The 27,175-nt window shown below is 37.5% G+C and overlaps 1 protein-coding gene across 1 annotated transcript in view; it reads left to right on the top strand.

Moving 5' to 3' along the window:
* ASTN1 (astrotactin 1) overlaps positions 1-27,175 on the top strand; it is a gene marked incomplete at its 5' end in the record, with an annotated part of 262,549 nt that overhangs the window by 195,399 nt on the left and 39,975 nt on the right. The window contains 5 exons of the mRNA XM_081946598.1: positions 3,159-3,325; positions 4,912-5,106; positions 5,853-5,980; positions 11,374-11,478; positions 12,911-13,099. Coding sequence (XP_081802724.1) covers positions 3,159-3,325; positions 4,912-5,106; positions 5,853-5,980; positions 11,374-11,478; positions 12,911-13,099 — 784 coding nt within the window. The remainder of the gene's footprint in view (positions 1-3,158; positions 3,326-4,911; positions 5,107-5,852; positions 5,981-11,373; positions 11,479-12,910; positions 13,100-27,175) is intronic.

The raw sequence follows: 27,175 nt of genomic DNA, 5'->3' as shown, positions 1-27,175 counted from the left end.
GCCTATGTAATGTAATATCTAAAAAAAGATTCAATCCATTTTTCCATGCTAAATTGATTTTATAAAGAAATCAAACATTAAAAATTGGGGGGAAATGGTGATAAGGAAAATTTGGATGAAGGTGGACATATTGACTTTGGATCGATTGATAAATGATGAAGATGAATTTTTAATATACACTCTGCTAAGAAACAAATATTATCTATCAGATGTAGTTCAGTGGAAATATTTAAGCTGCAATATTACTTAACATTATTTGGATCAGTAGCATTTTCAATTTCTGAGATACCCAAGATATTAGAACAAGTGATTAAAAGTTTTAAAATTAAAAAAAAAAACTCCTATTAGTTCCTCTAGGTATTTGTTACTGATAAATCAATTTTATAGGCAGATGAGTAGAATGAAGAATAAAGTTCTTACATTGCCTAGGCCCTAGACAAATGGGAGAGTGTCTTAACTTCTCTACCTAGAATGTCAACGAATCTTAACCTATGGCTTGTATAAGAAAAAATAATATATAGAATTTATCGCACTCTGTAACATCTGTATAGAAAAGGATTGCCTAGAACAGCGTTTTATTGGAGATGAAATATGAAAGATGCTTCTTTAAGACACAATTTTCTACAATATCCTATACTTACTAAATTTTGGGGAAAAGTAGAGGTCTATATAAATGTGACTGTACAACAAAAGCTAAAATTTTCAGAGGATATTTCTGTTTCTCTTGAATTACCATGCCAACAGGTTTGATACTAAGGAGTTGGCAAGACTGCTGAGAAATAGCATATGGGAAGGAAACAAATGTGATAAAATAGGGATATATATTGCAGCTTTCCCCAACCTTCTTTCCTTCAGATGAATTGGGCTACAAATACCGAGATTGGAATATTGTAGTATGGTGGGAACCATTGACATTCTTGGAATTTTCTGCTGATGACTCACAATAATGTTTGACTGAGTTAAACACTAAATCAACATGGAGGGATATTAATTCATTTTAATTTGTTACATTGTGCTCAAGGCAGTTTGTTTTTTATACAAATGTATATACAAACATACTTGTACAAATGCAAATATATTTCAAAGCAAACACACACATACACACACATACACACACATACTACTACTACTACTACTACTACTACTACTACTACTACTACTACTCTTTCCCTCCCATAAAAATAACCCTGACTGTGCCCAAGCCACCCAGTCTGCTTCCAAGTCTGAGGACTGACCTAAATTTGCATCTCTTGAGTCCTAATTCTACATCATAACCACTAGATCATACTGACTGTCAAACTGAAAAGGTAACCAAAGGGGGGTGAAAGGGAAGGAGCATCCAGTTATCTATTCTGTAAGAGAGTAATTCCATAAGCATGGAATTATAAAAGTCCATTTGGGTTTATGTGAAATAAATTGTGAAGACAAGCCAAATATACCTAGTCTAACAGCAATACAAGGAGAGCTTGTCAGGTGCTGATGGAATTTTCCTACAAGGGACCCAGGAGATGGTCTTTCTGAATTTTAGTGTGGAATAAATTGTGGTGCTATATGTTTCTCAACCTTGGCAATTTTAAGATGTATGAACTTCAACTTCCAGAAATCCCCAGCCAACATGTGTAGAAGTTCACACATCTTAAAGCTGCCACTGTTAAGAAACATTGCTGTAAGGAATAAACTAACAGACAAAACAAAGCCACCAATCTCTCCCAGCAAGCTCACCCCTGTAATATTACTGCAATTATAGTACAGTTAACACATGGTTTTGTGTCTGGCATACAAGGGAAAGCTGAGACAACATCACATTAAGGTGCGGATTTTATATTTTTACCTGTGCAAGCTGAGGTTGCAATTCACTTGTAAATTCTCCTGCCAAAGACCTACATCACTTAATAGGGAGTCGTGCAAAAGCATTCCTATAAAAAGATTATTCTTGTTTCTGTAATTTTCTAAGCCCTTGTAAGTCATGAGTTGCAAAGAAATCAATTAATCAGTAGAAAACACACATATACTCAAGTCTCTTTTGTCCACCCCTTACTTTGAAGCACATCCTGTCAGCCAGATGGGAAGTCACTCTGATGAGGATGGGTGCTGGGCAGGATTCCTAGACTCCTCATTTGCTTGTTTGCCATCGCCCCAAACATCTGGGTCTTCTCATTGACTGCTGGCATTATGCAAACATTTAGAATTCTCCTGTGCGTAGCCGTTCCAGCTGGCATGGATGGAGGAGGAGCAACATGGGGCCGAACGAGAGTCTAGTGAGCCTACAGGGGACCGTTTGTTCTGGAAATTGCAGAATTAATGTCATTGAGCAACCTGTGTCTTATTGTGTGAGTTTCATCACCAGGATCACAAGGGGAAAAACATTTCGGATGGAAATCCTCTGTTAAATCCACATGCACCAAAAGAGAAGAAAGGGGAGGGGAAAAAAGCCTGCAGCTCTTCCTACTTTATCCTACAAAATGTCCCACTTGAAAGCAAAGCCTTATTGATGGTATTATCAGTCAGCTTTATAGCCCTTTAATTCACTTCAGTTGGACTTGTTTATGGGTTGGCCAATTTCAAAACTAAAACAAGTTGAAAAAGTAGTTTCTACTTAATGAGAGCCTCTGGATCTCGGCTATTTCATGGCTGAGCATATAAGCCAGAGTGTGGCTGTGTAGCCCCAGGCAGCACCTAGTTCGTAGTTCTTTGCAAGCACATCTTCCTCTTGAAAATGACTGGAGGGAATAGAGTGCTGGCTCTGACTGTTAATCACCCTGGTTGGTATTGATGTGTATTTGAAGTTATACACTTTAATAATGGTTGCAGAAACTGTAAAGATGAAAATGAAGAGATTTTTGCAACAGGAAGGAACTGCAACACAGATTATAAGGTGAAAGTGTGAACGATACTGTAGAATTAAATAGCAGAAATTGACTGTAAAATTTGCAAGAAGCTACCACAAATCTCAGTGCTAAGATGAAACAATGCCACTAATTCAGTTTTTCTCCTCACTGTATGAACTGAGCATGTGGAACAAGCAATACAGTTAGAACACTTGTGATGTTTCTGTTGGGTGTAATGAACCCTTTTGTGTACTGTGCAGTGCAAAGGAATTGCTCTGCATAAAATCTATGCTCACCTGGTTCATGTTGCTATTCTTCTTCCTCTGCTAGTGTCCCCCCAGCCTTAGCCCCATGAAAGATGGCACGGGCTGCTACGATCGCCACATAGGAGTGGACTGTTCAGATGGGTTCAACGGTGGTTGTGAGCAACTCTGTCTACAACATATGATGCCGTTACCAGAAGACCCTTCTTTGTACAATATACTTATGTTTTGTGGGTGAGTTCCAGAAACAGTTCTGGTATCCTCTACAGTGAGACCTTATTCCAAACCATACCCAGACAGACAAATAAGACACACACACACACACACACACACACACACACACACACTTCAATTTCTATATTTGCATACATGATGGTAGCACATTTGTAGCAATTATGTTATTTCAAGGTTGCTTTATAGTACCTTTCCTTTCAGTGCTACTCATACTCATTTCAAAATAACGAATTCCTGACTATTCCATGTAATAATACCGTAAGTTTAATATTCAAGATTGTCCGTAAAAAAAAGTTAAGGTGGCAGCTGAGATAGTGCAATTAAAATTGTGGGTTGCAGGTAGAGCTTTAATTACACTGTTGTGACTACCATCTTGACTCTTTTTTTTACCATTCCCTGTGGATCCTTGTTACTATTTAAATCTTGTCTAACTATTGCTTTCTGTTCTATAATGTGATATCTGAATAATAAGTATTCCTTGCTGAAGAAGCCTGCCAAATGTAGCCCATACCAATGAATATATGACAATGGTTGTCTTTAAACTTTTTTATACATTTCATATATGCTCTCTTGACTGCAGCAATAATTATATATAGCATGGGTCATGTGTTTGGAGTATACACATGAATCCTTTCATTCTTTTTTCCTGGAAAAATATTAACATTTCCCAGCATTTAGATTCAATTCCTGAAAGCCCATGAGAGTATGAATGTAGCACTTATCTGTAGCCATGTACAATAATTTTGTTGGTTCTCAAGCTCACACAGCTATCTCTGCAGCTGCTGTATGATCCTGAGATACAGCTACTTTAAAGAGTTGCAGACAGGTGCTTTAATCATAGCTTCCATGTTCTGAAATTCTTTTTGGAATGACAACCAAAGTATTGCACATCACTAATATTTAACATCTTTTGTTCAATCCTATCATAATATATTTTGTTGCAGTGAAAAAAACTCTTATTTACCATGAAATTTTTAATAATAGGGTTGCTGATAATATTCCAGATTAAGGAGTTGTCTTTAGCAACCAGAGGTTAAGACATTTCATGATCATTTTTTTAAAAAAGGAAACCTGTGACCCTTCAATTGGTGCTGAGTTGCAATTCACATTCTAGATTTTAGTAATTTCTTCAGTAGAAATTTCTGCAATTAGGGATTAACAGATTTTGCTCATCTCACTCAACTGTTGTTTAGTGATTTTGTTATTCACTTATTTTGTTCTGTCCATTTTTCAATTAACTGAGATAATTTCTTCATTTGAATTCCACATACCGATGTCAGCGTGGTTCTTTTAATCTCCATGTAAATTGGTAGGGGCACTTTAAGAAATACTCCAGCACCAGGCATTACTTGGCACAAAAGTAATACATTTTGTCATACAAGTTTTGCTGAAGGTCAGAAATATGAAAAAGCAGAGAATTAGAACTAAATATTAAAATCACATGATTTTACAGATCTGTAAGAAAGGTACTGTGTTTTTAACCTGTGTGAGCATATTTGCTATAGGTTCTTCCTTGAAGAGAAAACGTATTTCTCTTTAGAAATCTTGTAAACAGTTTAAATAGTTTTTCTTGTAATCATTGGCAGATGCATTGAAGATTACAAACTAGGTATGGATGGCCGGTCTTGTCAGTTAATTTCGGAGTCCTGTCCAGGAGGTGCTGACTGTGAAGAGAGCCGAGAGCTGCCCATGAATCAAACCCTCTTTGGAGAAATGTTCTATGGCTACAACAATCAAACTCGTGAGTTGGCACCTGGGCAGGTGCTGAAGGGGACATTCAGGTGATGATTATATTGGGGGAAAAGCTTGCTGTTCTGTGGGATTCCAAGTTCTAATCTTTGTATTTTGTATTTTATCTGCACTGGGTTATTCGTGGTGCTTTTACATTTTACACTCTTCATCTTGATGATCTGCAGACAGGCAGGGGGAGGGAGCTGGAACCGGTTCTAAACAGCACTGTAGATTTGTGGAATCTCTTCTATAGAAGAGGTTAGAACTGGCAGGAACCCACCCCTGTCTTGAAGAATCCTTTGATGTTGATGATGCAGACTTAAAATGTATGGTTTTGAAACAATTTTAACAATTTTGAAGAACTCACTTTCAAAAAAGGAAAAAATAACAATAAAAGGAACAATTGAAATAAAATGTTTTCATGATACTCTTTATTTCTGCTTAATTTTGATACATTGATTATAGATTTTAATGAGATCTGTGAGCCTGCATATGGTGGCATATTTCAACATCTAGAATGACATTTGGAAAAATGTTAGAGATGGGTGAAGTACTCAATCTTTTGTCATAATTTGATCTGGTTTCAAATTGTGCCAAACAGTCCACTTTTCACAAATATATTTTGGGGGAAAAAAGGCAGGACTTTTAAGCCTTTGAAGGTGTTTACAGTATTATATAAGTTGTACAAGGAATATTGGTATTCTGCTGAAATTAGTTTAGGAAATAACTATAAATAGATTTGCTTGGATTTTGTGAACTGACTTTTGCTTTGAACTTCTCATTTGGCACTTTTCAGGATGAATAACTTTGCTCGTGGCTTGGAGCAACAGCTGCCAGATGGACTAATGTTGGCCACTGTTCCACTAGAGAATCAGTGCCAAGAGGAGTTGTCTGAACCTACTCCTGATCCAGATTTTCTAACTGGTAAGTGATCCCTTTCAGAGGTCACTTCCACTAGGTTTTGCATTAGTCTTGGGTCAGTCCTCAAACTGCTATCATCTGTTTTGGAATTGAGTCAAGATATTTCTGTTTTAGTTCCAGTTTATCTGAAGCTATATGTTTATTATAATTAGAATTTTCCCTCAAATTCATAGGTTCTTTGGGTAGGAGGCAAGGAGAGAACCAAAATGTGCATTGTGAGGCAAATCATTTAATTTACATATGTGCAAAGCAGTGGTGGAGATCCCATTGCAACCGGTATGGTGCAACAGGGCCGGGCACCCACCACATTAATGCGCACAGTAAGCACATGCATGCTTACCACCCACGATGGAAATTGTTGCTTTCTTTGGTTCAGATACAAGATGTATAAAATTCTAAGAAATAAGTATAATATCAAAGGATCTGAAGAAAATTATCCAAAAACAATTGCAGGGGAATATTTATATATTATTGGAATGTGATCAAATTTATGAATGGTTCATGGAAATAGAACCACTATTCATTTTTCCCGCGATGCTCTGCGATGCCCCAGCTGTTCGGCGGAGCATTGCGCAGGTGCCATATACTCCGTGCACCTGCCCGGAAGCCCCGAAAACTTCAAATACCAGTAAGGACCATGGGCGGGCGGGTGGGCCCTCCGGAGCCCCATACCGGAATGGTACCTGGTGCTCCCGACAGGCACCGGTATGCCCGTACTGGTCGTAACCCATCACTGGTGCAAAGGCCAAGATTTGTGTTGACATCAATAGTGGGTTGGTGCTTTGTGAAAGAGCAGATATGGGATTGAAGTGCTTGTGGTATAAAAATTCCCAGATCTCAATTTCTGAATCTTATCATTTGTTCAGTCTTAAAGTTTTGCAATATAGATATGACTCACTGGAAAAAAATGCAGTATTTTATGGTCAGTTTAATGATGGTATAGATTCAAAAAAGTCAAACAAATTTTACAAAAAATAAGAACAAGATACATTATTTTGGTGCTAATGAGGCACTCCACATTTTCATAGAAGGATAATTATTGTGTTGCCAGTTAGTGCAATTGCAAGTCAGATACTAAAAAAGGTGAACATGAGGAAAGATGCTGGGATGCTTACAATTAAGAAACTTTTATTCAAATACATTCAATAACTATAGTATCTGAAAGTCTCAGACCTTCTTGTCCAATCCTTTGCCCAGAGTAAGAATCCCCAGATCAATAAGCATCAAACCTTTGCTTGAAAACATCTAGTGATGGATTAATACAATATGGCAATGTCTTGTGATTGACTTCATAGCCAGATTTGCAGTGAGACACTAGAGACTTAGTATATTAAGACTATTTTTAAGGCTATTTTTAATTACTGAAAAGCACCTATAGATATTTCTTTGGTATAATTACCATAGACTTTCCTGTCTTCTTCGTCTAATCCTCCAAGACAAAAAAACCCCCACTATTTTCTGAAGCCTTCTTTCATATATTTGCCTCCTTCATATCTTGTTCTTTGGATTTTTTGCTCTCTGGGGGAGCATTTAATTAGTAAGTATGTTGGCCAGTTTGCAGTTTGAACTATTGTGCCTGGGAAATTGGACAGAATTATTTATTATGCAGCAAATTGTTGCTTTCTTTGGTTCAGATACAAGATGTATAAAATTCTAAGAAATAAGTATAATCTCAAAGGATCTGAAGAAAATTATCCAAAAACAATTGCAGGGGAATATTTATATATTATTGGAATGTGGTCAAATTTATGAATGGTTCATGGAAATAGAACCACTATTCATTTTTCTCAGAATATGATTTAAAAAATTGATACAAGAATGTTGACTTCGGGTCAAATTGTTTTTTTTTCCAGACAAAAAAAATTGAAACCAGATTCTAAGTTAGAATTTTTGTTAGAACTTGCCTTGAACCACATATATTTGATTGTAAACTCCATTGAAATATTTTGATGCTTGTTTTTAATAAATAAACCCATATAGTAATAATAATATCTTGATTATAGTCCAAAATAAATGCAATGTAAGTTCAAACAACCAAAGTGCAATTCACAGTATGATGTGCTTCAATTAACAAATCTTTGAAAATACCATGAAACAGAAGGCATATTTTAACAAATATGGTAGACGTGTAAAGAAAAAAAATGTGATATCATTCATAGAATTTTAGAAATTACATTTGAAATGAAATTACAATTTTAATAGGTAATTTAAGAATATATTGAGAAGAAATATAATTTTCTGAGATATTTGCTTATGGATATGAGAATAAACTTTGTCCAATATTGAAAGAAGAATACAACACTGATGATATCTGATTGGGAGTTTAAACTTGGAGAACACACAACAATGACAAAACTAATAGCATACATCCACAACAGAAGTTTAACCAAATTCAAGCAAGAATGTTTTTCATTTACAGTATACAATACATCATGCAGCAAGGCAAATACAAGCATGTGGATTCTGAAGAGGTCTACGTGTTTATAAATACTTCAAATCAGTCAAAGTATAAAAAAGAGTGATGTTAGAAATCAACTACTTACCTACTTTTCCAAGCAGTTCCTTTTTTTTCTTTTAACATTTTATAAATTATATTTAAGATAGATGTAAACTTTTTCTTCTTACATTTAAACATTTAATTTATCAAATAAATTAATTATTTAAACCATCATAGTATTATCAATTTCTTGTTTGAATTGCATAAATACATCTGTACCCTGCTAAGACCTCTATTTTATAATGTATTGTTCATATCTTATGATGCAATAAAACAATTCCTTGGGAGAAAAAAATCTGGGTATGACCTAGCTTTACAACCAAGGCACAAAACTTAACAATTAAGAGATGAGTTCAGGATACCAGTCATTTAAGAAAACTTTTTGATAATGCTGATTGGAGTGCCAGGCAGTCTTTCCAGGATAGATTAATTAAAAATGCAATTCCACTTAAACATTATATCTTAGAAAAACATGTTCTAGAGTTTGAAGACCCTGAGAGACACAAAGGCATTGCTGAAGCATTACAAGAATTTTTTTTACATCTGGGATCCATAATTGTAAAATATACGGCATTAAAATGTGCTCTGGAAAAGTCCTATCGGTGATAGATATAGGATAACTTAAATAACATGCAGGTTATGTTACCCTCAGCTTGCTGAGGCGTTGATGTAACCTGGGGGTTGCTGAAGTTATGCTGAAGATCAGTATCTTCTAATGCTTATTTAGTAATCTCCATGGCTTTCTTGTAACCCATATTTTTTTTTAAAAAATCAGGCCTGCTTCATACCCCATCAGATCCCACAACCTCTCTTCACCTATTACCGTGGCACTAATCATACCAGTGAGGAACTGGTGGGGCAGGATGGGAGAGAGATAGGAGGGAGCGCTGCAGGAAGCCTGCAGTCAGTTGAAAGGGTAGATTTTGGAAAGTGTGTTGTAAGTTGAGAACTATGAATGAGAAAGATGAAAGAGAGAGAGAGAGAGAGAGATGATAGGTAAGTAGGTAGGTTGGTCGGTAGGTCAGTCAGACAGATAGACAGACAGACATAATTTTAAACTCTTGTTTTGATATTAATCAGCACAGTCTCTAATCTAAGAAATGCCCCGGAGACCTCTCTAGTGTAGAGAATATGACTCTCAGGAGGTGTGATTGTATTTTTTTCTTATAGAAGTTGATTCCAGTGGGCAATTTCCCACCATAAAGAAGCACTGATAATCTAATGGGCATAGGCAAAATGCCAAGAGGTGCTGAGAAATTAGTCAGCCTCTGAATCGAATAAATAAATAAATGAACAACCATGTGTATGAATATGAGTAGGACCTCATGTCTGCAGAAAATAATATGCATCAGCTTTGAATTTCAATAGAAATGATAATAAGAGCATTTCATAGAATCAAGGCTGAGGATTCTAGCTGAAGAATAAGAATGCTTTCATTTGTCCTTACATTGTTGGTTTGATATTTGTATTAAGTTTTCATTGTTATTCATTGTCCATTCTTGCTTATCACAGTCATATACTTTTGTTTAATAAATAAATAGTTTTTAAATGCTTTGTAAATGAGGATAAAAAGCGTACCCGTTGTACTCATTAAGGGGACTTTAATTTTGAATGGCCTGCTAGCTAGCTGTAACTAAGGTCTCTTAATTTTGAATTAATAGCTTCCTTGGCTGGGGGACTTAGTATTTTCCAATCACAGCCACTGTCTTCTCCAGTCAGGGGCAAGGAAATTGGATTAGGGAAGAAGAAACCAAGTATTTCTTAGTTCTCTGAATCTTTCTTTAGAGGCCTCGCAGTGAGTGAGCACCTTAAGAAAACATATTTTATAGGACTAAACTGAGGAATTCAGGCTAATATCAGAAGCTCCCTGGGAGAACTTGGAGTACTGAAGTAAAGTTACCTGGGAAGGTATAGTTGAGTTATATGAGAAGGATTCGTTTCTATTTGCTGCTGCTCCCTCAGTTTTGGATAATGTTATATCTGCTCTGATTTGGGCAGGTTTGTAATTGGGCCTAATACCCCAAGTCCACTTAGTTCTGGTTATTAAAAGGAGACAGTTTAGAGGATTTCCTGTTCTCTCCCATCCAGATGAGGGGCATTGTAAGAACAAATGGTAAAAGAAGACTCTTCCACTTTGGACAGATTCATACCCAGATATCTTAGCATGTAGACGGTGTGCAAGTTCAGGTAATCCTTGACCTACGATCCCAATTGAACCCAACATTTCCATTGCTAAATTGTTAAGTGAGTTTTGCCCCATTTTAACTATTCTTCTTGCCACAGTTGTTAAGTGAATCACTGGACTTATTAAGTTAGTAACACAGTGGTTAAATGAATCTGGCTTCCCCATTACCTTTGCTTGTCAGAAGGTCGCAAAAGGTGATCACATGACCCTGGGACATTGCAAACCATCGTAAATATGAGCCAGTTGTCAAGCATCTGAATGTAAATCACATGACCATGGGGACACTGCAATGGTCATAAGTGTGAAAAACAGACAGAAGTCACTTTTTTCAGTGCCGTTGTAGCTTTGAACAGTCACTAAACGAATGGTTGTAAGTCAAAGACTACCTATATTGAAATCCTAGGGAGAGGTCTGGCAGGCTATGGGGAGAAAGGTCCATAATGCACCACCTCTTCTTTGCAACATCCATAGGAAAAATGAATCAAACAGACAATTTCTTCTGAATCTGCTTTATAAATTCAGGATAAGGTGATTTTAACAAACATTTCATCTGCAAGCTAAAATAGCTCAGTGTGAGAAATGTACTTCCCTTGTGATTCTGCTGAATGGGGAAATCAATTCAGATTCTATGCCAGATTTAGAATACCACTACGTTGAAATGTTTTATGCCGAGTGTCTTTGCCTTTCTTATTTTGCCCATGGTTTTGTCCACAGGGATGGTGAATTTCAGTGAGATTTCTGGATATCCTTTGCTACAACATTGGAAGGTTCGCTCTGTCATGTATCATGTTCGGTTAAACCAAATGACCACCTCTCAGTGTAAGTTTTGCCCAGTACTTGGTGGGGTGGCTTTAGATTGGCCATAGTATCACAGTAGGAGTGGGGTGGGGGGTGGGGGACAGCAGCCCAAAAGGCAGCCATTCTAACTTTTTGTTCACCCTCGACATGACTGTCATCAGCAATTTCATATGTAAGAGTTAGAAGGGAACAGATTTGTCTGGTTGTACACCCAAAAGTTCTGTTGAATTCTAATTCCAATGTTGGATGGCAATTTAATGATTAGTGATTTAATGATCCCAGTAGATCTGGAGAATACTAATTTCATATATTCAATATTCCATTCTAAACCATTTCCACATTAAAGTGTGTACTACGATTTTATATTGTATACTAAAATCATGACATTTTATTCTAAGGTATGCATTTTGTATACAGCTTGCAGTTCTTTCCATTGAAAATCATGCTGCACAATTCAAAGAATTATCAAAGCAGAAAAACTGAGTGCAGTGGAAGTCTGGAGAGTGCAAATGAGTTTGCTGAAAATGCAGATTATATAAATTTTTAAGGGTCTTCTTTCAGAGTTCTGTCAAATTTGCCTTCTTAAATATTTGGTGCCCTTTGACCCTCCTGTACATCTTAAAACATGTAGATGAAATAAAGCAAATATTCATCTTCTCTAGGAGCAGCTTGGAAAAGACCACAAACCCGGTGCCAGAATTCCATGTCATATGTTGTCTGTTGAGCATGTAATTTTTTATCCTTTTAAGAAATATTGAAGCTTTCCCCCCCAAAAAAAAAAGATTGATGAAAAACATCAGGAAATAGACTAGCAGTTCACATAGGATGGCACTATTGCAGAGGTTGCTGTGGCTTCACACAGGGTATTCAGTCTCAGAAGCTCGACTTTAAATAAAAATGTCTGAGCAGAGACAGTTCATCTGAAATAAATACTTTAATAGAGAAAAATCTTTATTCCATTCATTATACAGTGTTGATTTTTTCTTTGCAACTCAATATACAATGTTCCTTAGAAACGTAACATTTTTCAATCATTCAGTCAAGGTAATAGTTTAATTTTTGAGAGCTGATGCTATAACAATTTTTGGGGTGAGTAATTCTTATTGTTTCCTCATTACCCCACAAACAACTAAGAGTTTGCTGCTGAAATTAAACATTTTTATCAGGCTAAAACAAGGCAATTTACTTCTTTACACACTGAATTCAGTCCTGAAACATTTGGAAATAGCCACCAACCTTGTTTAAATATCAGCTCTATTAAGTATAGTTAACCTCATTTTTACATACAGACTGTTGGGTACTGGGGAGGGAAAGGATTACTAACCTGCTTGTGAGCTTCCAGAAGCATTTAAATGCGGTAGAAACATGTCTTTCTGTCTGTCTGTCTGCCTACCCTCTCTGTCTTTTTCTCTCTCACTTAAGTTCTTGCTTGCTGTACTTGTGTTCTCTGCAGCATTTGGTAATGCCCTTCATTCTCTGGATGGAGCAACATCTCGGGGAGATTTTGTGGCTCTGCTGGATCATTTTGGCAACCACTATATACAGGAAGCTGTCTATGGATTCGAGGAATCCTGCTCTATCTGGTATCCCAACAAACAAGTCCAAAAACAGCTCTGGCTGGAATATGAAGATATTAGCAAAGGTAAGCTTCATTTCTGCCACCTTCTTTACACTGGGACACAATAGGGCAGAGAAAGGCAAGTATCGGTAGTGTGGAGAGGTAAAGATTCTGTTGTGGCTGGGAAAACTCTGCACTTGGAACTATTTTCAAAAGGTTGCTTCATCTGCATCATAAACTTTGATGGCAGTGTTTGCATTTTAACAGCTCTCAGGGGTTGTAAAGGGGATGAAAGGAAGAACATTTGAAGGGCAGAAAGTATCAGGCAAAGAAGAAAATTGTGCTGGATTAGAAATCTTACTTGAACCTGGATGTCAGAGCAGATATAACTGACAAGCTTCTGTTCCACCCTCAGAGATGTGTCCACCTGTTTTTCAAGAGTTGCACCAGCTATAACTCCGTGGCAGGGAAGTAGAGTTGTGATTGCCATCTGGGATACTCTGCAGGTGATCACTGGTGTTGCTGTTTAGATAATTTGTGAGTTATTGTTTGTTCAAGACTTGGCTCCTGGGAAAAAGTTAGGGCATTGCTTTTACTGGCCTCCATGTTATACAACTTCATCCCTACTTGAGTTTCTTTACCTTGACACTGGTTGGTACTGGAATCAGCAATAATTTTCATAACTTTTGTTTATAAGCTGTAAGGTTTCAATTTGCTTCACTGGAGGGGTGGGGGAAAATCTCATGGTCACCATGACAACTGTGAGTTGGCCTATGGTATCTACTTACATTTTCATCATACCCTTTCACTGTCAAATCATTATCTGGTTATTATGATTAATGGAATGGAGATATTATTCATTGTGCTTGTGGTTGACATTTGGTAGGTTCAGGATGTGGGTGGTATGTCTTAGCACAGGTATTATGCAAAAAAAATTTGGCGGTCCTTGATACCCTCAATTATGATATTTCAGCTCTGGACTAAAAGGTTAAGGGGTTTGGGCAAGAGGGGCATTTGGTGGGTCTTTTTCCTCCAAGGCTGGTTTGTGGTCCCAATCACTGCTGTTGGGAGAAGAATGGTCTAGCACAAGATCTCTACTTCATCTCTTCATTTCTCTTCTCATTACTATTTAACATCTACATAACACTGCTAGGAGCATCACTAATTGGCAGTACATGTGATATTCAGTTACATAATCTCTGCCCTGAGCTGACCAAGAATGCTACCAAGGGCCTTTTTCAGCATCTGGATGCTATGAAGATCGGAATGGGGGAAAATACGCTTCAACTCATCTCTAGCAACACTGGTGCCTATTTTGAATCCAGAGACCTTCCTTTGTTATTTCTGAATGGGGTGACATTTTCCCACAGCCTTCCTCCTGGGATCCAAACCCCTGCTTGACAAATTGGTAGCTGTTAGGCACAAGACACTGGAAAAAAACCCCAAATTTTTAATCCTTTATTCACTTACTTTCAGTGGACAGAATCTTGCTAAACTAAAGCTATAAACTCTAACCCTAACCTACTAGATACATCCTGAGGGATTCTAGAGCTACCCTCAATCTTTTCTTCCTTTCCCCATCCAGCTCGAGACTGTGCAGACTCTTAATCTGGATCTCTTTCGGGGAAAGCTTTGGGTTACCAAAATTCTTCCCCACTGCTCCTGCAGATATATAGATATGATATGATATGATATGATATGATATATATATACACATACATACACACACACACACACACACACACACACACACAGAGGTGAAACTCGAAAAATTAGAATATCATGCAAAAGTTCATTTATTTCAGTAATGCAACTTAAAAGGTGAAACTAATATATGAGATAAGACTCGTTACATGCAAAGCAAGATAGTTCAAGCCGTGATTTGCCATAATTGTGATGATTATGGCGTACAGCTCATGAAAACCCCAAATCCACCATCTCAGAAAATTAGAATATTACATGCAATCAATAAAACAAGGATTGTAACATAGAACAATATCCGACCTCTGAAAAGTATAAGCATTCATATGTACTCAGTACTTGGTTTGGGGCCCTTTTTCAGCAATTATTGCCTCAATGCGGTGTGGCATGGAAACTATCAGCCTGTGGCACTGCTGAGGTGTTATGGAAGACCAGGATGCTTCAGTAGCGGCCTTCAGCTCTTCTGCATTGTTCAGTCTCATGTCTCTCATCTTTCTCTTGGCAATGCCCCATAGATTCTCTATGGGGTTCAGGTCAGGCGAGTTTGCTGGCCAATCAAGCACAGTAATCCCACAGTCATTGGACCAGATTTTGGTGCTTTTGGCAAAAGTTGCTCTCATCAGAAAAGAGGACTTTGGACCAATGTGCTTCATTAAGACCAGGGTCAACGCAGCTGTCTACCAGGAGATTTTGGAGCACTTCATGCTTCCTTCTGCAGACAAGCTTTATGGGGATGCTGGCTTCATTTTCTAGCTGCCCACACTGCCAAAAGCACCAAAACCTGGTTCAATGACTGTGGGATTACATACATACACACACACACACACACACACACACACACACACACGTGTTGTGTGTGTACATATATATTGTATTTGTGCTGATAAATAAATAAAGGGAGACTAGTATAGATCTATTTCAAGCTATTTAGCTCTCATCAGCTAGCCATACCCTTACTGGGAATCGAACCAGGGCTGTATTGCATATTAGGCCGATGTAATTGCCACTAGGCCACAGGCTCTCTTATCAGCTAGGCCAGGGAAATAGGTATGTATTTGTGTTACAACCCCTGGTATGCCCAAATATGGGAGGGAGCTCACTACTCCCCCTTTCTGTTCTTTGGCTCATTACAGAGGACCATCCAGGCAGAAAACCATATTTTTATTTTTACAACACAAATATAAAAAGGCAACATTAAAAATAAAAATATGGTTTTCTGCCTGGATGGTCCTCTGTAATGAGGCAAAGGACAGAAAGGGGGAGTAGTGAGCTCCCTCCCATATTTGGGCATACCAGGAGTTGTAACACAAATATATATATATATACACACACACACACACACACACACACACACACACACAAACACCCACGAAAACCTCAGAAAACATATATATATATACTACATATACTATATGTAGAAAACATATACTATATATATATAGTATTTGTGCTGATAAATAAATAAAGGGAGACTAGTATAGATCTATTTCAAGCTATTTAGCTCTCATCAACTAACCATACGCTTACTGGGAATTGAATCTGGGCTGTATTACATATTAGGCAGTTGTATTAGCTACTAATCCACAGGCTCTCCTCCTTTATCAACTAAGCCAGGGAAATAGGTATGTATTGTTCATAGATTGGAAGACAGTGCTCATGGTCACTCATGCCTGAATTATTTCCCAGCTGCCTCTAGAACAGCCTACATTCAGTCTAGCCTCTCCCTATTATATTTTTGAGAAGTTGTGAAAACATAACTCTTCATCTGAGCATACTTGAAGGTTCTGCTGCATCAGAAGCCTCTTGTTATGTTCAGGTTAATACTTTTTATGTTTTAACATTGGGTTCTTATTTATAAACTGTTTGGAATCCTGGGAAATGGAGCATCATTATAAGCTGAAATAATAAATAAATATATTAACTAACTGACCCACAGACTTCTCAGCATTCAAGAGAACTATTTAAAAAGATAGCTTTGTGCTATAGAAACTTGGGGTAGTTTTGTGAGACATGAAATTTCCTGTGCACAAGACAAAATTTGGATAGAGTCGAGATGGCAGAATGTGTTGCTGCTTCTTTGAAAGGACGTGTGCAGGTCTAGTGATGGAGTGGCTGCTGCATTTGCTAAAGCTTGTTGTTATTTAAAAGCACTCTGTCCCACCATTCACCTCTAAATTGGTCATCATGTCCCTGATGCTCTTTCACATGGTATTGAGGGTATTTTTCTAGCTAAGGACAAAGATTGGCAATTTATTCCCAATCAAGGACCAAACTTTCTATAATTGTCTAGCCTGAGGTTTTCGGGTGTTTTTTATTGCAACATAGCAAAACAATTCTAAATTCACTAAGTTGGGAATAGGTCTTGCTAAATAAATTCTGGCAAGGCTTACTATTGGATATACATCTATAGGATTGCAGTGTTGTTGGAATATCAAAGTATTGTTCTAAAAAGTGGAAAACATGAGGGTTTGTGCAGTAATGCTTAGAGATCAAGGATAGGCTACAGCACTGTGAAAATCTTTCTCATATCCTGTTGTTTTCATACTGTTGCTCAATTTCCTTTTATTTGAGCATGGATTCAACTATCATAAAAGGTGCAGGCATGACTCTATGAGAACTTAGCTTACAGTGCTACAGATGCAGAAACACAAACCCATAACATACACATATGCCTGCACTTTTTTAGTGATGCAATACAGGTAAATGATAACATGTTTGCAATATCAACGTGACCAGCTGTTGTAACAATGTGGTTCAAGAGACTGACTTACTAATCAGAAAATTCATGACTCAAATCTCACCTAGTTCATTAATTTACCAGCTGTCCTTGGACTAAGCTAATCCTCAGCCACCTCAACCTTCCATCCCCAAATGGGTTAATTAATTATAATGATGCATACATCAAAATGGGGCATATGGATATATGAAACAAGAGATATGTGCTCAGATATACATTTAAATGGTATATATCTGTATGAAGCCAGGATTACTTTTTTCGTATGAACATCTTACTATGCAATTAGAGAAAATAAAAACTATGAGGGAGGGAGGGAAGGAAGGCAGGAAGGAAGGAAGGAAGGCAGGAGGGAAGGAAGGAAGGAAGGATTTGGGAATAACTAACAGGAATCTGATGGGGTTGTATAGGAATTCTAAACCCCTTAGATGAGTTAACCAAGGACATGTTTGTTTGAAATTGAATTAGTCCCAAGGACAATTAGATATCCATGGGGAGTCATATAACAGAGCATTATCCTTATGGAAATTGTCTGTGATAGGTTACTATAAAGAGCAAGAGATTTATGTGAATAAAATTTCGAAGCTAATAGGCAAAATTAACTAGGACGTTCTCATGCATAAGCCCTTCTAAAGCTTCTGCTCATATCTTGTAGTGGGGAATAATCCAAGAGTTGTGCCTTTTATGTATAATAGCAACAAATATTAATTGTGAGAGTTCCTCAGGTTAAATTCTTATTAAACCTATGAAGCATTTTGTTTTATTCTTGGAATTTTCTTTAAAAAATATTTTGAGGACTTGATAAATTGACTGCTGGTTTATCTGAAGAGGAAAAGGAGCAATTTTGCAATATACCATGGATTGGATGAATTATCCTTTTTATAACCTTTATTTCTGTAATTATGGATGTCATAACACAAATCTATGAATGGCTTTACTGGCTATAACTAACAAAGTGGTAGCATTGCCAAGAAAGATTTAATGGTTATTTATGCTAACAGACTGAACATGAGGCAACAGACATTATAATGGCAAAATGCCATTTAAAATTTATTAGCGGATGCATCATTTATCTTAAGACTCAGGAAGTATACTGCTGCTGGGCTTAGCTCAACACTGCTATATCTTTATTTGATCTGCTGTAGTAGAACTACAGGGGGGTAACTAGGATTTTGGGGCTGCCCTCACTTCTCATATTCTTTATTTTGGCCTCAAGAATGTGCTACTCACCAGAAAAATCACAATAGTGTGAAATTGGTTGTCTCCTATTGCCAATCCCTATCACGTCTTTATTGTTTCTCTTACAAGCCACTGCAGTCATCTGACATTACTCCAAGAGAGGGAGGTACAAGATGACAAAGGCTAACAGGTTTTATATATCTTGAGGCTATCCAAGGACAGCATCAAAATGAGGGTAAAAATGGCAGTTTAACACCAGTAGAAACAAGAAACTTGTTTCCCTCATGGGTTGGGATGAAGTGTGTGTGTGTGTGTGTGTGTGTGTGTGTGTGTGTGTGTGTGTGTGTGGAAAAAACGGCATGTTTTTGGCAGTGGTTTGGAGTATATGAAGAAAGTCTGAACGGGTTGGGGAAGGCAATTTTCCTCTTAATTTTCTCAGGGACTCAGAGGTTATGAGGCCCCATGCCTACTCATTCTTCAATAGCAAAACTGCACCATTTGCCTTTAGGTGATCTCTTGATTGCACTTCATGGCCGTCTCTTCCTACTCTTTTTTGACCATTTCTCAACTCATTAATCTTTTGTATTAGAAGTGACAGACTTTGGGTTAGCAGGAGTTGCCCGTTTTTATTACTGGAGTCTTTAACTTCATTAACAGTCAGTTGGAAAGGATGGATAGACCACAGACATGTCCAAAGATCAGGAAGACAGTTTTTGCCAATTTGGCACTTTTATTAAATTTGCCATAAGTTGATGAGAAAAAATTGATTAGTTGCTGTCATTTGATATCCATATATTGGATACCTTTTTCCTTTACACTCAGGAATTGCTTCATAAAAACTATAGAGCTAGGAATTGCTACTTAGGCCATAAAATCCAGGCCCCAACTTGGCACCAGTATCTAAATTAAAACCTCCAGGCTTCCTGCTTATCAATTAAAGGTCCGATGTTGATTCAGAAACCAACTGCTGAATGATTTGTCTACAGACCACATGCAGTTTCTTGTATTGGGGATCAGTGTGGCAGAATGCTGGAGTGGGATGACATAGAGCCTTTTCTGCAATGAAGCTCATTTGAGCAAAACATGATCTTTTATCATCCAAAGCAAGAAGTTAATTATGGAAGTAACAGAAGCAGCCTATGTTACCATTAACTCTTTGTGGAAAGTCTGAAGTAACATATTCTTGATAAACAGGTAAAATGAGAAAAGTTTGTCATTCTTGCCTTTCCTTGGCTCACCTACCTGATTTTGCTACTGGCTTCACTATTTCAACTTTAGCTTTTCAAGGCTTTGTACAGACTATTTAATTGATTTAAATATGATTTTCCATCTAATAATGATTTAGGATAAAAGGCATGTTATACAGATAGTCCTTGACTTATGACCATAATTGGGGACCATAATTTCTGTTACTAAGCAAGGCGGTTGTTAACTGAGCTACACCCAATTTTATAACCTTTTTTGCCACTGTTAAGTGAACCACTGTGGTTGTTCAGTGAATTATATGGTCATGAATCTGACTTTACCTATTAGAAGCCAGCTGGGAAGGTCGTAAATGGCAAACACATGATCCCTGGACACCGCAACCATCACAAGTGCACGCCAGGTGTCAGGTGTCCAAATTTTGATCACGTGACTGGGGGATGCTATGAGAGTCGTAAGTGTGTGGATGGTTGTAAGACACTTTTAAAATGCCTTTGTAACTTTGAACAGTTGCTAAACAAATGGTTGTAGGTCAAAAACTAGTGGTACTGCATATTCTAAGTACAGCATAGATATGGCTGAGAGCCAGTTCCCGGGAGTGTTATTGTCTAGGGAGAAATTAAGCAATGCCTGCCTGATAATGAATGATAGGAGCGAAGGGACCTTGGACTGACCAATGCATATGGTTGCAGTCAGCCTAACCACAACTTTACTTTGGAAGCTTTACTTTGGCATTAACTGTCATGGGCTTGATGTGGTTTTAAAATTACCTTTTCCACTGGCCCACCCATTCTGCTGCCATGTATCAAGCACCTTCTAAAACACAGTGTCCCCCCCCCCCTTTATGTTTCAGGCAATGCTACTTGCAACCCCTTAGTTTCTTTAGATCTTGAGTTTCTTTCTTGCACCAAGTTTCTCATTTCAATTCTCTTCAGTACTGTCACCTGCCACATTTTCTGCTCTGCTCTGCTCTGCTCTGCTCTGCTTTCTTTCTTTATTGTTCCCCTTAGTGCATGTCAGGAGCTTTGTATCGATTGAAAAATTGCAAGAGATAAACCATTCTCAATCACTGTTTCTTTCTCTCCTGAGCCTGCTAAGCAGCAATTCAAAGGCAGCCAGACGTGGTCCATTTCTAGCACAATGGGAAGGTTAAGAAATGTCCTATATCTTTATAAAGATAAAGATAAATATTTATAAAGATATTATAAAGTATTAGGCCCACTAATACTAGTATTTATAAAGATATTATAAAGATATAGTACCACTAATTCCAGTAATACTAGAAAAAAATCCTGTGTAACAGAGGTGTTTTCTTTGACCAGTTACTAGTATTAGTTTATCATCTGGAAAACAGACATGGGCATTAGATGGTGGGTTGGGGAAGTATTTTAACTCAGGGGGGAAAGATTAGGGGGGGAAAGCAATGGGGCAATAGTTGGAAGCTTCTGAGAGGACATCCAACCTGGAAATAAGGAAGAATGTATGATTAATCAATGGAACAGTTTGCCTTCTGGAGTTGTGGGTGCTCCATTGCTGGAGGATTTAAAGAAAAGATTGGATATCCAATTGTCTCGGGTGATACAAAAATTCCAGCCTTGGGCAGGAGGTTGGACTAGAAGACTTCCAAGGTCCCCTTGCAGCCCTATGATTGTATTTCCTGTCCTCAAAGTTTGCAGGATCCACATAATTTTGGCTGTTTGTAGAGTTTAAGGAAGATAATCTTGACAGAGATATGTAAAAACCAGAATCTAGGCAAAAATGGCAGAAACATTACTTGCGTCCTATGAAACAAGATAATATTGAAAAGTGACTCAGGCAGGAACATCCCTGATTCACTGAGGTGTAAAAAAAAAAGAGGAGGAGAGGTATAGCACAACCAGACTTGCAGTATTCTGTTATTAGAGTTTCTGTCCATAAAGTGTCATTCTAGTCCTCTTTGTGGACTTAATTTTCTGTCCTGGTTTCCTAATGGAGTTGATGTCTAGCCTAGTGAAAAGAAGAATTAGGGGTGATATGATAGCAGTGTTCCAATATTTGAGGGGCAGCCACAAAGAAGAGGGTGTCACCTATTTTCCAAAGAAGCAGAAGGCAAGACAAGAAACGCAGTGAGAACAATTAACCAGTAAAATGGCTTGCCTTTCAAAGTTGTGGGTACTCCGTTACTAGAGCTTTGAAGAAGAGACTGGACAACCACATGTTTGAAATTATATAGGGCCTCCTGCTTGAGCAGGGGGTTGGACTAGAAGACCTCCAAGGTCCCTTCCAATTTTGTTATTCTGTTATTCTGATATTATCTGAAATAGGATTAAAAAAAATCAACTGACTTTTCTGGTTGTTATTAGGTCATTCTAATTTCTCATGTCCTTGATTTATTGAAGGCACTCTTTGAAAGTGCCTAAACGTGTCATTGATTGCATTAATGTTAATAAATATAATCTTAGTCCAGGCAGAAATACTCATGGTGGATTGGTTGTTGTAACAAAAAACTTTTTTTTTCATCCATCTTTGGTTCTGGAGAAACAAATGGTCTCAATAGCTGATGATATATGCATCAGGTTTGTCTGATAAAACCAAGTGTAATCCTATCTTGATAAGGTTAGGCTAGTGTCAGGTATAAATATCCTCGTAGCCTCTTGATTGGTTCTATATATTACACTGTGTTAATGTCCTCTTCAAGATAAAGCTGTAAGGCTATTAACGGGGACTGATTGATATGATTAGGTAACACAAATGCTTACATAATTACTTTAGATATTGTAATAACTATTGATTCATTTCTACATCGTTGAAAGTGTTTGCTCTGATCTAATGTCTGGATAACTAGAAGTCAGAATATGTAGAGAACTATTTTCCCTATCTATCCTCCTGGTGATTGAACTCTGAATGTTCCTTCCAAATAAATTTAAGCAGGTGGACTTATAAGGATTTCTCTGTGAGGGGCCTACTAGTGAAACACCTTGGAAAAGCTCACGACTGATGTCTATGCTGCAGTTTTTCTAGTACTAAAAGGCAAGTGCCCTATGACTGCTAGATACGTAGTAGCTGGGATTAGGTTCCTATAGTCCCAAAGCCAAGAAAGGTGAGAAAAATTTCTCACTTCTCATCACCCTGTTTCCGTTGTCTGAAATCTGATTTATGATCTACCCCTCATAGCAGGGATATGAATAGAAATATAAGGCAAAGAATTAACTGTTTCTGCATCTCATTGACTGATTTTAGATATTTGGCAATCCAGATATGGCAGCCCTAATCTATGCCAATGAATTGGTAGAAGATGTTAGACAAGGATTGAGAGACAAGGAAAACATGATGGGCTCTTTATGCAGCAAGGCCTGGAGCCTCCCTGTGACTCAAAGCAGCTGCCTTCATATATTTAGGCCATTTGCCGGTTGTGTTTCATGCACGCAGAGTCTCTGTCTCCTTTACAGCACAATTAATATTATCCAGGATCTTTTGTGAGAGGGATCAAGAGACTGATTTGAGTCTTCCCAGGTAATATTTTACTATTAGCAATACAATAATATTGGTCTCCACTATTTCCAGAAAATCAAGGCAGAACATATAGGATTATGTCTGTTTTCTCCCGGCAACCAGAGTTTGATTTAGATGTTAAAGAATGTTGGTTCTATCCTTTATATCTCACTGAGAAGAGTAGGTTATTTTTACCATTGCAGATTCCTCTCTCAAGTTCTGTATTGTCGTATTCAAGAATTCCATTCAAACATGGATTATTGAACTGCTAAAACAAAGCCCTTTGGAGTCAGAATCCTTCATAAGAGATAGGAAGAAAGAGTGAACTCTGAATGAGTGGATTTTAGCAATAATTTCATATATGTCTGCTTCTCAGAAGCATATTACTTTTTAACTTTTATTTTAGGTTTTACTTTTATTTTGGCAAAAAATAGTTAAGATGGTCTCTGTTCTCATTTTGCCTCGACATTTTTCTTTTCGTACAATTTTTATTCCAGTGTTGTTTGAGCGTTTTTGCCAAATTACAAAGACTCCCGAACTAGCCACTTCCAAAAGAGGGATAAATGGATAATGATAGGGAAATCTTTCTCAGCAGCCCAGCAAGCAATTGAGCTATATAGAGAGGCAAATGGGAATGGTAATATACATTTCACACATGCATCAATAAAGTTGACAAGGCACCATCCCAGCTTCAATAGCAGCCTCTGCTGCCAGCAGGAACAGTTGGCATAAATTTAGAATAGAAACCAATTAAAAGATAACAAGCTAACATAAGAGAACATATGCTCGTGATAGCAAGAATCTAATTTTTTTTAAAAAAACCCATGACCTCCAGCTATCACAGGGGAAGTTTAAATATTGTTCAAAATCCCTACAAAAGAAATTCAAAGCAGTCGTTTCTGGCTTTTGGACACTGCTTTGACCTTGGCCAGGCAATTTATATTAATGAGCAGGAGTCAAAGCAACGGTAAAGATCTTAAAAATCTGGAGAACGGGTATTAATGATGTTCACTAACTTAAATCCAAAGTCTGTGCCAGGAAAGAATCCTCCTTTATGTTCAGAATGTATTGCACACATGACTTTGTAAGCGGGTTTATTTTATTTTTTTGGCATAAGTGTGCACAATTTAAATGCTGCAAGTAAACCATATGGCACTTTTGGTCTTGTAATCTGGACAAGATATGTAAGATGGCTGAGAAGGAGAAGAAGGTAGGTAGATAGGGAAATATGGGCAAAAGTAAAACATGGAAGTAGAACTGGAATGCTGACTATTTGGTTACCTATGATAATTGACTTCAAACAAGGAACCCACAAAGTTTTTAAGTCAATAACAGTTTTCTATTCCAGTTGCATCAGAGAACCTTCTGTTGGCAAAATCCCAGAGTGAAGACATATCTTCCAAATTCCCCTGTTCCAGAAGCCTCCTTCCCTAGCAGTCACTACACACAGTGGCCTCATTACACTGAATATATGGGTTGCAGATACATTTGTTATGATGTGCATAAGCTATATTTTTTCTCTCTTATGCAAAGGCTCAGATCCCACTTTTCCCTTCCCAGCTCCTGCAGCAGTCATGATAAAAGCCTTCTCTTTCTTAAAGCAAGTACTCAAACAAACCACTGAGGTTTCCTAATATCTTCCTCCTCTCTAACAAAATACTCCCTATTTTTTCTTGGAGAGTGCTGGTGGACCATCACTCCTACCATGCATTGGCCTCTAAGGATCCCTTTTTTGAAATTTAAAAGTGGCTTATGTAGATAGACAAATGGTCTTTCTGTTGTCCCTCAAAGCCTTACAGCTGTGTCCATTCAGACCACAGTTGTTTTAAGTTGTGTACACCACATACTTTCAAGTTCTCGTTTCTATTAAGCTACCTGTGACATCCAACCAATGATGTTTTAGTTGGGTTTTGTAAGACTACACTTTCTACCAATGGTGCCTTACAGGTGATGGACGTATGCTACCGACTCTGAGCACTGCAGCATTGTCAAGAGCTCCAAGCCAAAAGACGACTAGTGGAAGGGTCTACTTGACGTAGGAGCAAAAATGCCCATGACATTGAAAAAAACTCATAAACTCATCCAGTCTTTAAATAATACACAGCTCTGTGTTCTGATTATCGCTATATCTAAGAGCAATATTCTTTACTATATCAACCTGACTTCCAACAATTGTTTTAATGTCCATGAAGGAGTGTAAATAACAAATCTCTAGAGCTGCATCCTTGCTTGCCTCTACTGTATGAATAAATCCAAGGATAGACATTAGTAAGAAAAATCAGTATCTGCTTAAGAAACCTACCATATCAGGTTCTAGACTAATATGTTATGAACTTTTCTGTAGTGGTGAAAAATGCAATGGGTTTTTGCAACCATATAGGATGCCAGAACATGATATACATCCTGTTCCAAAATACATCCTGTATGTATCCTGAGAGTCCAAGTTGATCTTAGCCCAGATCCTTTCAGCAATGTAGCCTAGATCCTAGCACTACTTTTGAGGATAGATCATTTTCCTGATAAAGACTCTATCTTTCTCATTAACTCCCAGGTTGTGACTGGATCTCTTTTCTATGGATTCCTAAAGGAAGATGAAAGATATTTAAAAATAAGAGAGACGGAACAAATGGCTAAGCATTGCTTACTCAGAGAATCTCATTGATGAGATTTCTTTCAATTTTGTTTCTCCTCTAATTGCAATTTAGTAAAAGAATAATGGGTGGAATTTGGGGAAATGATTATTTCCTGCCCCTGTTCTTTCTTCCCTTTATAATAATCATATTGGTGATGACAGTGAACATGATGATAGGCCCTATATTGCTAGCAAACAATTGTGGAGTAAATAAAAAAATAATAGTACAATAGGATGTCCCCCAACATAAACAACACATTCGGAAAGCTCTCACTGAAGCTGACTTTGCTGCCTTCTCTTTCCATGGGAGTACATTTCAAAAACCACAGATGTACAATATCATTTCAAAATATTATGGGGCTTCAACAGAGAAAGGAAAAATACTTTTTGGAACTGAAATTAGTCCATATATGCAACATTTTTAGTGCAAAATTCTTGATAATTGTTAACTTAGTTTATTGACTCCAACCCCCTGCTCTGTGGAAGAATGCACTATTTAGTAGTTATGGAACCTCTGGATACTCTTTTTCCCCACTGCCTAGAGTACATACTTATAACCCCTTTGTTATTAACTCAGATTCTATGGATTATTGCTGTAACTGCAACATGCATGCATATTTCCCATTAGACATCTGATAAAAGATTTCAAACTTGGTGTGTTCTGTGACTTCATACCACCATCTAGCGTTCACTAGATTATTAGCAGGCTTTTCTATGGAAATCTTTTTTTTTCCCCTTTTCACTTTCTGTCCTGGAAATTAATAGGACTTGCTTCATTAAGAGCAGGTGTAAATTTCTGGCAGAATTTGAATTATTTCTGTGAAGCATTGACATAATCATTCCAAGCTACTATTGTTTCATAGTATATTGGCTTAATTGAAGTGCACAATCAATGCCATTTAGGGCCATGCAATCATTTAAAGAACTTGTAATGTGAGAGAAGCTGGGCGATATTACTAAATGGAGTGTAATCATGTTAATTGTGTTAATTAAGCTTGTGTTAATCTAAGTAAATTTAAATGCCATCCAATCAAATTAAGTTATTGTCTTAGCCATGGTTACTTCTTCACCATGTATCTAGTTAATTTTTGGGAAAGAATGGCCAGGTTAGTATTCAGCCCACCCCAGATTTTGCACACAGAGCTTATCCAATCCATGTGTGGTCTTTTGAATCAGATGAAGAAGGTTTAACTGTGACTGTAGTCAGAAGGCTTCACGCTAAACTGGAGAAGAACTGTCA

The sequence above is a fragment of the Natrix helvetica genome (assembly GCF_964273705.1).
Source record: "Natrix helvetica genome assembly, chromosome: 3".
Taxonomy (NCBI): domain Eukaryota; kingdom Metazoa; phylum Chordata; class Lepidosauria; order Squamata; family Natricidae; genus Natrix; species Natrix helvetica.
The sequence above is the reverse complement of the archived record's forward strand: the minus strand, read 5'-3'. Positions and strand labels throughout refer to the sequence as shown.